General features: G+C 40.0%; 1 protein-coding gene across 1 annotated transcript in view; it reads right to left on the minus strand.

Moving 5' to 3' along the window:
- GRID2 (glutamate ionotropic receptor delta type subunit 2) overlaps positions 1–15,374 on the minus strand; it is a 1,156,109-nt gene that overhangs the window by 125,287 nt on the left and 1,015,448 nt on the right. Inside the window, exon 14 of the mRNA XM_070948519.1 lies at positions 1,752–1,918. Within this exon, the coding sequence (XP_070804620.1) occupies positions 1,752–1,918 (167 nt within the window). The remainder of the gene's footprint in view (positions 1–1,751; positions 1,919–15,374) is intronic.

Genomic DNA, 15,374 nt, shown 5'->3' on the forward strand with positions numbered 1-15,374 from the left:
TAATATAATATAATATAATATAATATAATATAATATAATATAATATAATATGGTAGGGTAGGGTAGGGTAGGGTAGGGTAGGGTAGGGTAGGGTAGGGTAGGGTAGGGTAGAATAGAATAGAATAGAATAGAATAGAATAGAATAGAATAGAATAGAAAACAGAGTTAGGAGGGACCTTGGAGGTCTTCTAGTCCAACCCCTGTGCTAAATTCTAAAGCAAGTTCTGTAAATTCAATTTATGCAACCATATAAATCTTTTTACAGATTGCAGAGAAGTAATAAACTATATTTGGCCAACTCACATATTATGCCAATACATGGTCAATCTTTTTATCCACAGAAATCTATAGTCACTCCTAAAGAAATCTCTAAAAACCTATATTCACAATCCATATGCACCTCTTTTGCAGCCATCCTATATAAACACCAGCCCGTGATAGAACTTTTTTCTTTCTCTTTTCCAGAAAGCAGGTTTACATGGCTTTAAAATTTTGAACCACTGTTTTAAATAGAACTGGGACAAGCCCAAGATCTCTCTCTCTCTCTGATCAGATTGGCCATTGCTGATATCCACAGTTACAATATTGAAATCTGGATGAGGCAAGATCAGGGGTGAAATCCAGCAGGTTCTGGAGAACCGGTAGCGAAAATTTTGAGTAGTTTGGAAAAACCCGCAAATGAATGGAGATTTTGCAATATCCTTCCCCCAGGAGTGGGGTGGGAATGGAGATTTTGCAATATCCTTCCCCCAGGAGTGGGGAGGGAATGGGGATTTTGCAGTATCCTTCCCCTGGAGTGGGGTGGGAATGGAGATTTTGCAGTCTGCTCTGCCCACCAAGCCCCGCCCACCAAGCCACACCCACAGAACTAGTAGTAAAAAAATTTGAACTTCACCACTGGGCAAGATCCATGTTTCAAGTTTCCTATGTTCGTGCCAGAAATCATAAGGCAACTAGTCAAAGTATTTGAGCACCCATAAGATCTTCAGTATTTGCAGGGTATGGTCCAAAAAGGAAATATGACTTTCATGATGGTACAATCAAAACTCTGCCTCTTTTTTTAATCTAACCTCACAATCCAGTGGTTCTCAACCTTTTCTTCACCACAAACTCTCTTTAAATACCTTTTGTAGCTGTGGATCATGGCCACGGAACCCCAAGACTTATCTCAAGATTTAAATCATAACATTTCCTCAAGCCTTTGCCGACCCTCTGCAATGACATCGACCTCCCCCCCAACAAAATCTGTGGACCACAGGTTGAAAACCACTGTCGTAATTTTTTCTACTGCAATAGCTGTTCCTTTACAATAAACTTCAGCTCTTTATCATTGTCTTCTGAGCACGTTCAAACATGTTTTTTTTTATTTTTAGCAAAAAATTAATGATTCCTATCCTTACCTCCAATCAAAATCAGCACGATTATGTTGAGCTGCCAACTCAATCAACTCAGTGGTGGGTTGCCCCCGGTTCGGGCCGGTTCGCAAGAACCGGTAGTAAAACCAGTTGGAGGCTCCGCCCACCGACCAGGATATCATCAGGAAGTTTCTGCACATGTGCAGAAGCTTCTGCGCACGCGGCCCCATTGCAAACCGGTAGTAAAGTTATATATAACCCATATAACCCATATAAACTATCCTCAGCATCGTAATTATGCTCCAGTGCATTCAGGTATAAATAAGGTGATATATTTTCTGGCACAAACAAAACCAAAAGTCTCAGGCAACTTTGGTATTCTTCTAACAACATTACCTTTGCGAGAAGACGTCTCTGTAGGGGCTTCCATGTTGAAGAGCAATTCCGTATCCTCGATCTGCAATAGTATTTCCAACGGTGTAGAAAGAACAGTCTGGATCATTCAGAGCAACGTATTCCAAAACTGCGGCATCCCAAACAAAGGCGTAATTTCCATATTTGACCTGAAACCACAAAAGAAAATAAATGACCCAATTTTGCTTCGAATGTTTTGGGGAAAAAAAAGTTAGGAACAGAAGCAGTAATACCTTTTACAGGCTGTTTGAAAGAGTGGGAGGGTTTATAGCTTCATTTTCAGTGAAATGAAAATGAAAGATATCCCAGCCAGAAACCTGTTTCATTTATAGGCCACCTTATTTCATTAAACCTAAGCGGCCAACTGTAAAGGAAGAGTTAGACTAGCACAATTCATGCAATGATATGTGCTGTATGGGGAATTGTCCTTGATACTGATTCAGAAGATACAATTAATGCTGAATACAATGGCCAGGTTATTAATTGGCCTGTCAACTATATTAAAATATATACACGGGTTGCCTCTTTGTGACTAAACCAGGTTCAAAGTCCAAGGTATTATTAGATGAAGTTCTAAACAACTCAATTACATCAGCCCCCAAGCTATTACAATCTTCACGGAGGCTACCATTTGGGATGATCAACGCAAATGTTAATTGAAGTGGCACCAATTCTGTCAATGATCTCCTCTCTGCTAGCATTCCAGTCCTAAGGGTCATATATTTAATAGTTTAGAGAAGACCAATAAATAATAAGGAGAAACCTTATATTTTAAATCAGTGATGAAATCCATTTTTTTTTTTTTACTACCAGTTCTGTGGGCATGGCTTGGTGGGCATGGCAGGGGAAGGATGTAAAATTTGCATCCCCACCCCACTCCAGGGGAAGGATATTGCAAAATCTCCATTCCCACCACACTCTGGGGCCAGCCAGAGGTGGTATTTGCTGGTTCTCCAACATGCTCAAAATTTCTGCTACTAGTCCTCCAGAACCTGTCAGAACCTGCTGGACTTCACCCCTGTTTTAAATAAATAAATACTGAAGTGCACTGTATGGGAAAGAATGTTCCAGCTAGGTAGTTTAGGTATATACTATAGACCATAACAGGGATGTCAAACCAAGGCCTACACCATTTCTGACAAATGCAGTCCAATCTCTTCTTGAAAGTCTCCAGTGATGAAGCTCCCAAAGGCAACTTCTATTCCATTGATTGATTGCTCTCAGTGTCAGAAAATTTCTCCTTTATTTCTAGGCTGGGACCCTGGGATACTGTCATAAATACATGCCAGTTGCCAAGGTTGTTCTAGGTTGGGACCCTGGGACTGTCATAAATACATGCCAGTTGCCAAGCATCTGAATTTTGATCATGTGACCACAGAAGTGTTACACTAGTCAAATGATTATAAGCCACTTTTTCCATTGATGTTGTAATATCGAATGGTCACTCAATGAATGCTTATAAGTTGAGGACTACCTATACTAAGTATATACTATACTTTTCTTTCTTTTGCCACAGTCATTCCCCTCTATTTGCAGGTCTTTGTAGTTCATGATTTTCTCTGGTTCTGTCTCTTCTCTTCTCTTCCTGTTTCCAGCTATTGCAACTTCTATCCAAACTATTCTGTTTTTCTTATTGACAGTTGTTACATTTGGTCTGTTATTTGGCAGATGTTTGTCTGTTTGAATTCGACAATCCCAGAGCACTTAGCTTTTTCGTTTTGTATTACTTTGTCTATGTTGTGGTTCATGCTTTCAGGCAAACCTTCTTCTTGTCTTCAGTATGTTTGATGTTGTCAGCTTGAGGGATGCTTGGGTATTTGAAGTGATCCTCTTCATCCAGACCCTTGATGTAATTTCCATAGGGCATCTTGATTCCTTCAATTCTCACTATTTTTCCCCAAGTTGATAGTGAGAGTAGCACATTTGTCCAGTCCAAACACCATTGCAATGTCTTGGCTGTATATAGGGGATAGTATTGAGCAGGAATTCAATTTCAGATGGTGTTTTTCTATGCAGTTTCAAATTGTCCATGTAAATGAGGTGGGATAGCATAGAAGATTTCTTGATGTTTCATAGCCATGGACAGGGGTGAAATCTACTAACCTTCCCAACCGGTTCAGAAGTGCGACTCCTCTGCGCATGTGCAATCCCTTCTGCGCTTGCACAGAGGGTAAAACACAGTTTACTTCCTGTGTAACCTGGTTAAAACCAGGAAGTAGCGCCGCCATCGCTACCAGTTCTCCGAACAACTGGCCGCCATCGCTACCAGTTCGGCTAGGCTGGGCTGAACCGGGAGCATTTCACCTCTGGCCATGGCCCAACTTTATTCAGTCCTGTTATTTCTAGGCACTTGATCCCCAAATCATGCGGTAAGGAATTGGTTTTCCTTCTCTTGCACTTTTCCAGAATCATATCAATTACGAGCTGATCTTTTATTCCTCCGCTGTTTGAATAGTTTCTTTTCTGCTCAAGTGGAAAAAGCTTGTTTTCAACGATATTCTATTGGACTCCATTGAAGTGTTCCAATATCTAAGGGCTGCCACAAAGAAGAGGGGTTCAATCTATTCTACAAATCATCTGAAAGCAGGACAAAACGAAATGGATGGAAACTAAGGAATTTGTTTCAGTAGATTTGTAAGAAAAAAAAAATGGAGCTGTTCTGTATTTAAACCTCCCGTCCAAAACTGACTGATGACTTTGGCAGATACTGTATTTTTCAGACTATAAGACACACTTTTTTTGCCTCCCAAAAGGGAGTGGAAATGTCTGTGCGTCTTATAGACTGAATATTGCCGAAATTTCATCCACCCACCGGCCGTTTTTTGGCCCCTGCATGCTCAGTTTTTGAGGCTTTTTTTGGCCCGTTTTCAAGGCTTTTTTCAGAAAAAAAAGGCCAAAAAAAGCCTCGAAAATGGGCCAGAAAAAGGCCCAAAAAAGGGCCCCAAAAAGGGCCAAAAATGGGGTGTGCAGAGGCCAAAAACCTTCTTTTGTTGTTTTCCTCTTTTAAATTTAGGTGCGTCTTACAGGCCGAACAATACGGTATATTGGGATGAAACTTTATAGGGAGTTAAGATTTTGATATTAGGAATTTATGCCCCAAATGAAATAAATCAGCATTTTATAAGAAAAAGTATGCATAAACTTTTGGAATTTTTATATGAAAATAGGTGTTTCCTTGGAGGTTGGAATGGTGGTTTCTCGATGAAAAGGTTCTGAGAAAAATATGAAAGTTAAAGACATTATCTACATTTATTTCTGACAGGAAGCCTCTTATGGACTATTTTGTGTAAAAATGAAAAAAGTGAACGTGTCTTACAATTTTGGTGAATTGCAGGGTAGATTATAGAAAGAAAGGTAATATGATGTATCTTTAGAGTGAGAAGTTAAAATATATTTGTACTTACGACTGCTGTGACAAATATCAGAAGCCACTTGGTTTTCTATTTTTTTAACTTTGTTTCCTTTCTCACACTTTTTGCTTTTCATTTGATTTATTCTTTTCCTTGCTTACTACCTATTAGTTTTTTGTTAGTTTTTACCTACTTTTAAAAAGTTTTCTTTTTTTTTCTTTTAAATATAAAGAACAAGCATCAATGCAGGCAACCTTATTCTGATGACTTTGTGCTGTTCTGATGTTCAATTGTTCTTTGTCTCCATTCCTCATTTTTAGAGGGCTTTGTTCTTTCTGAAGAAGAAAGAGTGCCTTGTTTGATATTAAAGATGATTCAATAGCTATGGTGGCTTCCTCCACCACTGACTCCCCCAGATTTGCCTCTACAGTCTGAGCTACTTCTAGCAAGTCTTTGATTTCTTTGCCCTGGTAGACCTTTGCCTCTTCCAATTCTGCTTTTGTGAATACTTTATTTCATATTATAAATTGATGTTGATCTGCTAGACTCCGTTCTGTTATTTCTTGATTCTGGATGTAGTTCTTTCCAGAACTGGCACATTCTTTTCAGGTATCTTCTTCTTGTTGGACTTGATTGGTAATACAGCTCATTATTTCAACCTTTCTATATTTGCAACAAATAAACAACTTTTCTTCCAGTAATCCTGCAGTTGCTGGCCCTGATTGATCAGCCAACAGTCCTGAGTTCTACAGCCCATTTGTCACTAGATGTCTTTGAAAACTAACACATCTCAGTGGTGGGATTCAACATTTTTTACTACCGGTTCTGTGGGCATGGCTTGGTGGGTGTGGCATGGCTTGGTGGGCGTGGCTTGGTGGGCATGGCAGGGGAAGGATACTGTAAAATTTCCATTCCCACCCCACTCTAGGGTAAGGATACTGCAAAATCCCCATTTCCTTCCGATCATCTGGGACTTGGGAGGCAGAGATTAGATGGGGGCAGGGCCACTCAGAGGTGGTATTTACCGGTTCTCCGAACTACTCAAAATTTCCGCTACCGGTTCTCCAGAACTGGTCAGAACCTGCTGATCTAGCCTGGTCTTTGACCTGGCCAGTGACCAATCCAGTATGAGTTTGTGTAAATTACGTCTCACCATAATGTTTATGGGAGAGACACTCTTTGTCTTGGTCCTCTGATGAGACTCATCTTCTTCAGAGCACACAAACCCCAGAAACACATCAAGATAGTGCCTGGGATTATTAGTTATTATTATTAATTCAATGTGTATGACTACCTATATTACCATATAAGATGATACTTTTTATTTAAAATATTTACTTAAAAATGGAGGGACATCTTATACATGGGGGGTCGAGACACAACCACAGTTGCGAAACTGCCAATATCTTATCTCTGCAAACTACCGTCATGAGCAAAACTTCCAATTGCTTAAAATATTGATTTCTGAATTTTGGGTAAAAAAAGTGTGGCTTGGTGTCCTATACTTGGGGTCATCTTATAGATGGAAAAATATGGTATCTAAGAGCTGTGGTGGAGCAGTGATTAGAATGCAGCATTACAGGCTAATTCTGCCAACTGCCAGTAGTTCAATTCTCACTGGCTCAAGGTTGACTCAGCCTTCCATTCTTCCCAGGTCAGTAAAATGAGGACCCAGATTGTTGGGTGCAATAGGCTGACTCTGTAAACCGCTTAGAGAGGGCTATAAAGCATTGTGAAGTGGTATATAAGTGCTATTGTAAATACTAAATGACTCTGAATGGCTCACAGGATTATATAGGCTGAACAAGATGGTAGAGAGGCGAAAGGGAGCAGATTGTTAATTAACAACAGTTGTAATATATTCCTCAAAACATGCAATTTCCCTTTTAGTAAAAAAAAGTAGCACCTTCACTTAAAAGTTGCTGAAAAATGGGAAATTATCATTTTAACCTGGACCACCCCAACCCTCTCTCATCTTTACATCTGCTATTTCCCAGGTATCTTCATGTATATCTGCTATTCTTTTATAAATTGTGTCAGCTTGATTCTTTGCACATTGCCTTTTCTCTAGCTGTCTGAAGAAGGTGGTTGCTTTCTCTCATGGGTCCCACACTGTACAATTTCTTTAATACTCCAACCAATGATACTTCTTCTCCGGTAACACTGTACTGCTAACTTGGGCATACAAAACCTTTGCCAGACCAATCCTTGAATACAGCTCATCTGCCTGGAATCCACACTGCATACTGGACATTAATACAATCGAACGGGGCCAGAGGTATTTCACGAGAAGAGTACTCCACTTCTCTGCTCACAGTAGAATCCCTTATGCCACCAGGCTTGAAATTTTGGGCTTGGACAACCTTGAACTATGCCACCTACAGTCTGACCTAAGCATAGTACACAAAATTGTCTGCTACAATGTCCTACCTGTCAATGACTACTTCAGCTTCAACCGCAATAATACACAGGCAAACAATAGATACAAATTCAAAGTAAACTTCTCCAAACTCGTTCGCAGAAAATATGACTTCAGCCATAGAGTGGTCAATGCCTGGAATGCTCTACCTGACTCTGTTATTACTTCCTCAAACCCCCATAGCTTTAACCTTAAACTGTCTACCGTGGACCTCACCCCATTCCTAAGAGGTCTGTAATGGGGCATGCATAAGCGCACCAGTGTGCCTACCGTCCAGTGGTGAAATGTAAAATTTGTTACTACCGGTTCTGTGGGCGTGGCTTGGTGGTGGTAATGTGACTGGGTGGGCATGGCCAACTTTTTTTTTAACTCTTCAAAGAGGTTGTAAAAAAATGCTTTTAAAAGCCTCTGATGATCAGGCAACTCAGCTGGGATCGTCAGAGGTTTTTAAAAGCATTTTTTTCTACAACCTCTTTGGCTGAAGAGGTTGTAGAAAAAAATGCTTTTAAAAACCTCTGACAATCCCAGCTAAGCCGCGCAATCATCAGAAGCTTTTTTTTAAAAAAACTTTTAAAAGCATTTTTTCGGCTGAAGAGGTTGCAGAAAAAATGCTCTTAAAAGTAAAAAAAAAAAACCACCCTCTGATGATCGCGCGGCTCAGCTGGGCACGTGTGTGTGTGTGTGTGTGTGTGTGTGTGTGTGTGTGTGTGCAGGGATTTTTGCTACCGGTTCTCTGAACCACCCGCTGCCATCGCTACCAGATCAGGAGATCTGGTCCAAACCGGGAGCATTTCACCCCTGCTACCGTCCCTGTCCTACTGTCCCCATTTATTTGTACTCATTTCATGTGCTAATGTCCATGTTTATACTTATACCTGTTATCTCGTACTTGTTTGATAAACAAATAAAATAAAATAATAAATAAATAAATAAATTATCTCTAAAGGAAAGCCAAGGGAAATTCATTAAATGTGTAAAGTCAACATGGAATAAATATGTAATAACTTACAAAATAAACAACACAATTTACAGAACAGGCTTCCTGGGCTAGGTAAATCAAAGGAGAATTATAACAAAGAAAATCCTGGCAGAATATTAAATTACACCCTATCATTAATAGATTACTGTTCAATGTTATAGATGATATTTTGAAAATCTGTTTACTGGTAGGAATTACTGAAATGACTGAACCAGCCTAGTTCCTCCTTTCTGAGATGCACCAGAGATGTTTTTGCCTTGTGATGCATGATTTGACTCCTATCTTTACCCCAAAAGCATTTTTCATGTTTTCTTGAATAAACAAATCAAAGGGTATATATGTATAAGGGGGTGAAGTTGCTCACGGCTTTAGTGTTGAATATAAACTTTAGGAAGAGATCCAATGAGATAATATTGGGTTGATTTTGTTAGCTTCAAACTCTTAAGACATTGATACTGAATGGTTTGTCAACAGGACTGTATTTTATGCCATCAATCTGTAGAGTTTAGAAGAAAGCAAGTATGTGTGTATGCTATTCTTTTTCTCTTTCTTTCAAGATCTTCGAGTTTTACGGCTGCTTTCTAAATCTAGAGTATTGATTCACAACCATTCCCTTGAAGCTGTGAACTGGAAATTCCCTGACTGAAATGTAAAATGATTTGTATTTGCATGGATACAAGGATAGGAGACACCATTAGCTCCAGGTATCCAAATAGCAGTGGCAATTTATAATAGTATAAATAGTAGCAGCAATAGCACTTAGACTTATATACCGCTTCACAGTGCTTTACAGCCCTCTCTAAGTAGTTTGCATATTGCCCCCAACAATCTGGGTCCTCATTTTACCAACCTCAGAAAGATGGAAGTCTGAGTCAACCTTGAGCCAAGGAGAATTGAACTGTCGAACTGCTGGCAGCTAGCAGAAGTAGCCTGCAGTACTGCATTCTAACCACTTCGCCACCAGGGCTCTTGTAGGAGCTCCAGATTCCCCACCGCTCAATTTGTTCTATCATTTTCAGCCTCAGAATATTTCCATTTAATACATATTGCTAGTGTGATATGTTGCTCAGAGTATTGGACTAGAATTTGAAAGACAGAACTCCCTGGATGTCTGTGGGTTAACCATTTTTTCCTGGGCTAGTTTACAGCATTGCTAAGCTAAAACAATGGAGGATCTCCATGCAAGCTGTTCTTAGAGGTCTTAGAAAAAAGTTGGTTATGCATCAAACAAACCCGTACACTTCCTTAATCATAGTCTTTGATATGGTTTAGATCAGGCATCCTGGACATAAATTGTTTCAACTCCTACCCTCAAAACAATGCTATAGACAGAGGTGGGTTTCAACAGGTTCTGACCAGTTCTGGAGAACTGGTAGCAGAAATTTTGAGTAGTTCGGAGAACTGGTAAATACTACCTCTGATTGGCCCTGTCCCCATCTATTCTCTGCCTCCTGAGTCCCAGCTAATCGGGAGGAAATGGGGATTTTGCAGTAACCTTCCCTTGGATTGGGGAGGGAATGGAGATTTTACAGTATCCTTCCCCTGCCACGCTCACCAATCCACGCCCACCAAGCCACATCCACAAAACCAGTAGTAAAAAAATTTGAAACCCACTACTGGCTATAGAGCACTGCACACCAGAACAACTAGACACAAGAACAGTTTTTCCCCGAACGCCATCACTCTGCTAAACAAATAATTCCCTCAACACAGTCAAACTATTTACTAAATCTGCACTACTATTAATCTTCTCATCGTGCTTATCACGCATCTCCTCCCACTTATGACTGTATGACTAACTTGTTGCTTGTATCCTTACGATCTATATTGTTTCCTAGTATGATTCGATTGCTTATTTGTTCCCTATGACTTTCATTAAGTGTTATACCTTATGATTCTTGATGAATGTATCTTTTCTTTTTATGTACATTGAGAGCATATGCACCAAAGACAAACTCCTTGTGTGTCCAATCACACTTGGCCAATAAAGAATAAAGCATTCTATACAAAAAACCTCACATCATCATGGCGGCATCATGTAATGTATTGGGACTTTTCCCCCCTTCGCTGAACAGGACATGGGCCTGGCCAGCATGTGACACATCTGGCCAGTGGGCCGGGAACTTGTCAGCCCTGATTTAGATCCTCAAACTACTTTTCTTCCAGAAGATATCTAAGGTTTCAGCCTTACTTATTATTTTAGGCATAGAATATGTTAATTCAGAGTTGCCCATAGATTTTTTCATAGCAGTCATGAGCAGAAAGAAATCAATATATAGAGAAGCATAAACTTAAAAATGATGAGTAGATCAGCTTGATCAGCAGGTGTGGAAAATGGAAATATCGGTTAATTCTATTTCTGCCTGGTTTCTGATGCTTAGTGGTAAATGTAGTTTCAGCTAGAAAATGAACATTCTTCTTTCTTATAGCAAATGCTACTATTTTTCTACTTGGAATGTTATAAACACATTAGATATCTTAGATAAAGAGAAAAGAAACACATGATTTCATTTATTTGCTATAATTTTCAAGCAATGATTGTCCTTCAATCCAACTCATGAAAAGGAAAAGGGAAGAAAAGAAAAGAAAAAAGACAGGGATTGATTTAAAGATGGAAAAATTCAAGATAACAAGGTCAAGGAACAGGTAGCATAAGTCTGAAGAAGAAGAAAAACTACAAAGGTTTGCATTTAATGTGAATCTCGCTAATTTGAATTTTCCAAATCCATATACATTGATGTGAATGAGTAGTGCAGTGGCCTAGAGGTGGAGCTCTTGCCTCACAGTCAGGAAGCTTTGAGTTCTATCCTAGGTAGCGGCAGATATTTCTCTCTCTGGGCACAATGGGAAAATATTTGGTGCGAACTTTGCATTGGCATCAGGAAGGGCATCTGGCTGGTAAACACTCAGTTCCATTCAGTTACCCTTACTCCACCCAGATACAAGGGATTAAAGGTAAAGGTAAAGGTTCCCCTCACACATATGTGCTAGTCGTTCCCGACTCTAAGGGGCGATGCTCATCTCTGTTTCAAAGCCGAAGAGCCAGCGCTGTCCGAAGACATCTCTGTGGTCATGTGGCCGGCATGACTCAACGCCAAAGGTGCATGGAACGCTATTACCTTCCCACCAAAGGTGATCCCTATTTTTCTATTTGCATTTTTTATGTGCTTTTGAACTGCTAGGTTGGCAGAAGCTGGGACAAGTAACGGGAGCTCACCCTGTTACGCAGCACTAGGGATTCGAACTGCTGAACTGCCGACCTTTCAATCGACAAGCTCAGCACCTTAGCCACTGAGCCACCACGTCCCATCATGCACGGGATTATGGAGTCATTAAAAGACAAAAAATATATATTGATGTGAATCTTAGTAGCATGATGAGGGAAGGGAAGAGAATCAAAAAAGCAGTTCAGAATTATATGTTTACCATCCCTGTATTATTGACTAATTTATTTTGAGGCAACAGAGGTACCATTGTTGACTTACCTGCTACATTACATATTACCGAAGATCTTTAGATTTTTGCAGTCTGAGTTCATACCAATGAATGCTAAAAGAGGCTATACTAGGAATTTAAATTCAAGATATACGAGTCACCTTCATTAAATTATAATGCAGATGTATTATTGGTGCAGACAGGCAGACACTTCTGGTTGCTTATAGCATTTTTAGGACTAATCTCAGTTTTATCGTCTGAAATAGATGAACTTTTAAAGTTTTTTTCTCCAGCGCCGCAACTCTATTACCCAGAAGAAGTAAAGAAAAGCTGTTCAAGATAGGACTCAATCATCTGAATATCATATCCTGCACAGAGAACATTTGAATTCCTACATTCCGCATTTCTACATTATTATATTGCTATTTCATGTGGAGATAATGGTATTTCAGAGGAGTAGAAAATTGGAATTTGGGACACAGGCTTTCTTCCATAACCACTTGGGATCAGCAAAGCAGAACTAGCATAAAGGAGACATATTGTCATTCATCAGAAATCATGATTTTCCAGTTAAATAGGGTAAAAAGTATGAGCGCTACCAACTAAATCTTCATTTCCATCACATTTTGCTAGCACTCATACACATCTGCTACCGCCAGGGAGTCATTGTGCATGAGATCGAAAGGAAAAGTATGATCATTTGATAAAAATCCCCCAGTTGATATTACAAACCAGACAATGCTTGAGTTGATAACAGTCATTTTTACTCCTGCACTGAATTGGAAGTAAAGCTACTAGATATATTTGTGGCTCATATAACTTGTGTTAATTGTGAAATATATTTTTGAACGGTATATATATATGTATAGCTTCTAAGAACAACGCTAGTGATACACCAATCATTTTCACATGAGTGGTTACTGATAGCTTGTTCCCAAGACTTCCTTTACCTGCAGCTATATATACACAGCCTAGCTGAGAGCATCTGACTTACTCCACTGCTGAGTTTGCACCAAAATAGAAAGGTAGGAATGCAGGATTATTTGAGTTCCTATGAATCTCAGAATGAATTTATTATAGGACCGGTCAGTTCTTTTCTGGTATCAGATACCTAGATAATGAAGCACGTGAGGGGGCAGCTGAGAATTCTCCTAAATTGTCCTATCTAATGACATATGGTGGCTGAAAAAGTTACTGTACTTACTGTAGGAATGTTTAAAATAAATATAATTAAATGAAATCAAAAGAATAATCATAGTCATCTAAAGAAGGATAGTTTTGATTTTAATTGTTTTTTTAATTAAACATACGAGTCCTGGAGCTTTCTTGCTATGATCCACAAACTGGTTTCTAAAGTATCAAGGAAGTATTCCTCTCTTAATGTCAGTGATTCATTACTAACTCCGATGCAATTAACCCAGTTTAACAAGGGAGAAATATCCACTTTCGGCACAGTAAATCTTTGCTGTCCTTTTTAAACATTGCTTTCAGGTTGCTTGGATACAGTGAGGAAGCGCTGTTGATGAAACGGGAGCTCTCCAAGTAGAATCGTATTCACAGGGATAACATGAAAAATAATAACCTTAGATGACAATGTCACACTGACCTTATAGCACCATAGGTATAATCTACCCAATGCAAGTTGCTATGGTACTGCTTCAATTCACTGAAATAAACAGAAAGTAAGCAATGATGCTGCTTGCTAGACAGCTCACAAGGTTGTTATGATGGGCTATGAGCAGGGATGAAATTCAGCAGGTTCTGGAGAACCGGTAGCGGAAATTTAGAGTAGTTCGGAGAACTGGCAAATACCACCTCTGGCTGGCCCCAGAGTGGGGTGGGAATGGAGATTTTACAATATCCTTCCCCCAGGAGTGGGATCGGAATGGGGCTTTTGCAGTATCTTTACCCCTGGAGTGGGGTAGGAATGGAGATTTTGCAGAATCCTTCCCCTGGAGTGGGATGGGAATGGAGATTTTGCAGTATTCTTCCCCTGCCATGGCCACCAAGCCACACCACGGACACCAAGCCACGCCCACAGAACTGGTAGTAAAAAAAATTGAATTTCACCAACTGGCTGTGACAATAACTTGGAGGACAGGAGGAAAAGCTGTAGTGTAGACAGTGGTCTGCTAAACAAAATTCTGAGTCCAAAGGAAGGATGGGGGTAGACAAAGCATCTCAGAAAGCATCTCCACTGCTTCTCTGGAAAGCAAAGGCAGAACAGGGGCAAGACCTTTCAGATTTTCAAGATTCTGTTGTATATGGGCACCTTATAACAATTACAAACAGCAGCACGAACAGTGAAGGCTCCTGGATTAAGGCTGAAAAGCAAAAACGGAAGCAGTATGCTCCATCCCATAATTGGGTAGACCAGGCTGCCCTGACAAAAGATACTTAATCTTTCCCCTGGTATAGCCAACAAAGGAGGAGAACCTATGGCTTAGAGGTTAATACGTCTACCTAATATGCAAGCAGCCTGGGTTTAATCGCAGAAGGGTATGGCTAGCTGATGAGAGCTAAATAGCTTGAAATAGACCTATACTAGTAAAAGGTAAAGGTTCCCCTCGCACATATGTGCTAGTTGTTTCCGACTCTAGGGGCAGTGCTCATCTCTGTTTCAAAGCCGAAGAGCCAGCGCTGTCCGAAGATGTCTCCGTGTGTCCGGCATGACTAAATGCCAAAGGCGCACGGAACGCTGTTACCTTCCCACCAAAGATGGTCCCTATTTTTCTACTTGCGTTTTTTATGTGCTTTCGAACTGCTAGGTTGGCAGAAGCTGGGACAAGTAACGGGAGCTCATCCCATTATGCAGCACTAGGGATTCAAACTGCTGAATTGCCGACCTTTCAATCGACAAGCTCAGCGCCTTAGCCACTGAGCCACCGCATTCCCTTTAGACCTATACTAGTCTTCCTTTATTTCTTTGTTGGTAAAACATAAATTTAACACAAAAATAGTTTGTCGTGAAAACGAGTGCCTGTGAAGGCTCCTGGATGTGGCTGAAAGGCAAAAACGGATGCTCCGTCTCATAACTGGGTAAAAACCAGGTTGCCCTGACAAATAATACTTATCAGCAAGAACAATAAAAATATAAATAAATAGGGCAACATAGAGCTGTACTTAAACTGCTACTGTATTAAAACTCAAACACACTATAGATATAGTGAGCAGGGGAATACAACAGGAGATTCTTTGTGAATGTTTGCACTTGCTTCAACTTCAGACAATAGAAATAAATGCCAAATTGGGAGAGGAAAGTCAATGTGGCCTCTTTAGCCAGTATTAGATCATCTCAGGTCTCAAAAGGACTAAAAAAGGTTTGGCAGTAGATGTCTATGGAGATTCTCAGTCATCTAGGACATGGTTGTCCCAAAGCTGATTTTCCAAAAGGCAAGTGGACTTTGTTTTTACTGGAAGAC

This window comes from Pituophis catenifer, unplaced genomic scaffold (assembly GCF_029215685.1).
Source record: "Pituophis catenifer annectens isolate HBS135680 unplaced genomic scaffold, rPitCat1.0.hap2 SCAF_8, whole genome shotgun sequence".
Taxonomy (NCBI): Eukaryota; Metazoa; Chordata; class Lepidosauria; order Squamata; family Colubridae; genus Pituophis; species Pituophis catenifer.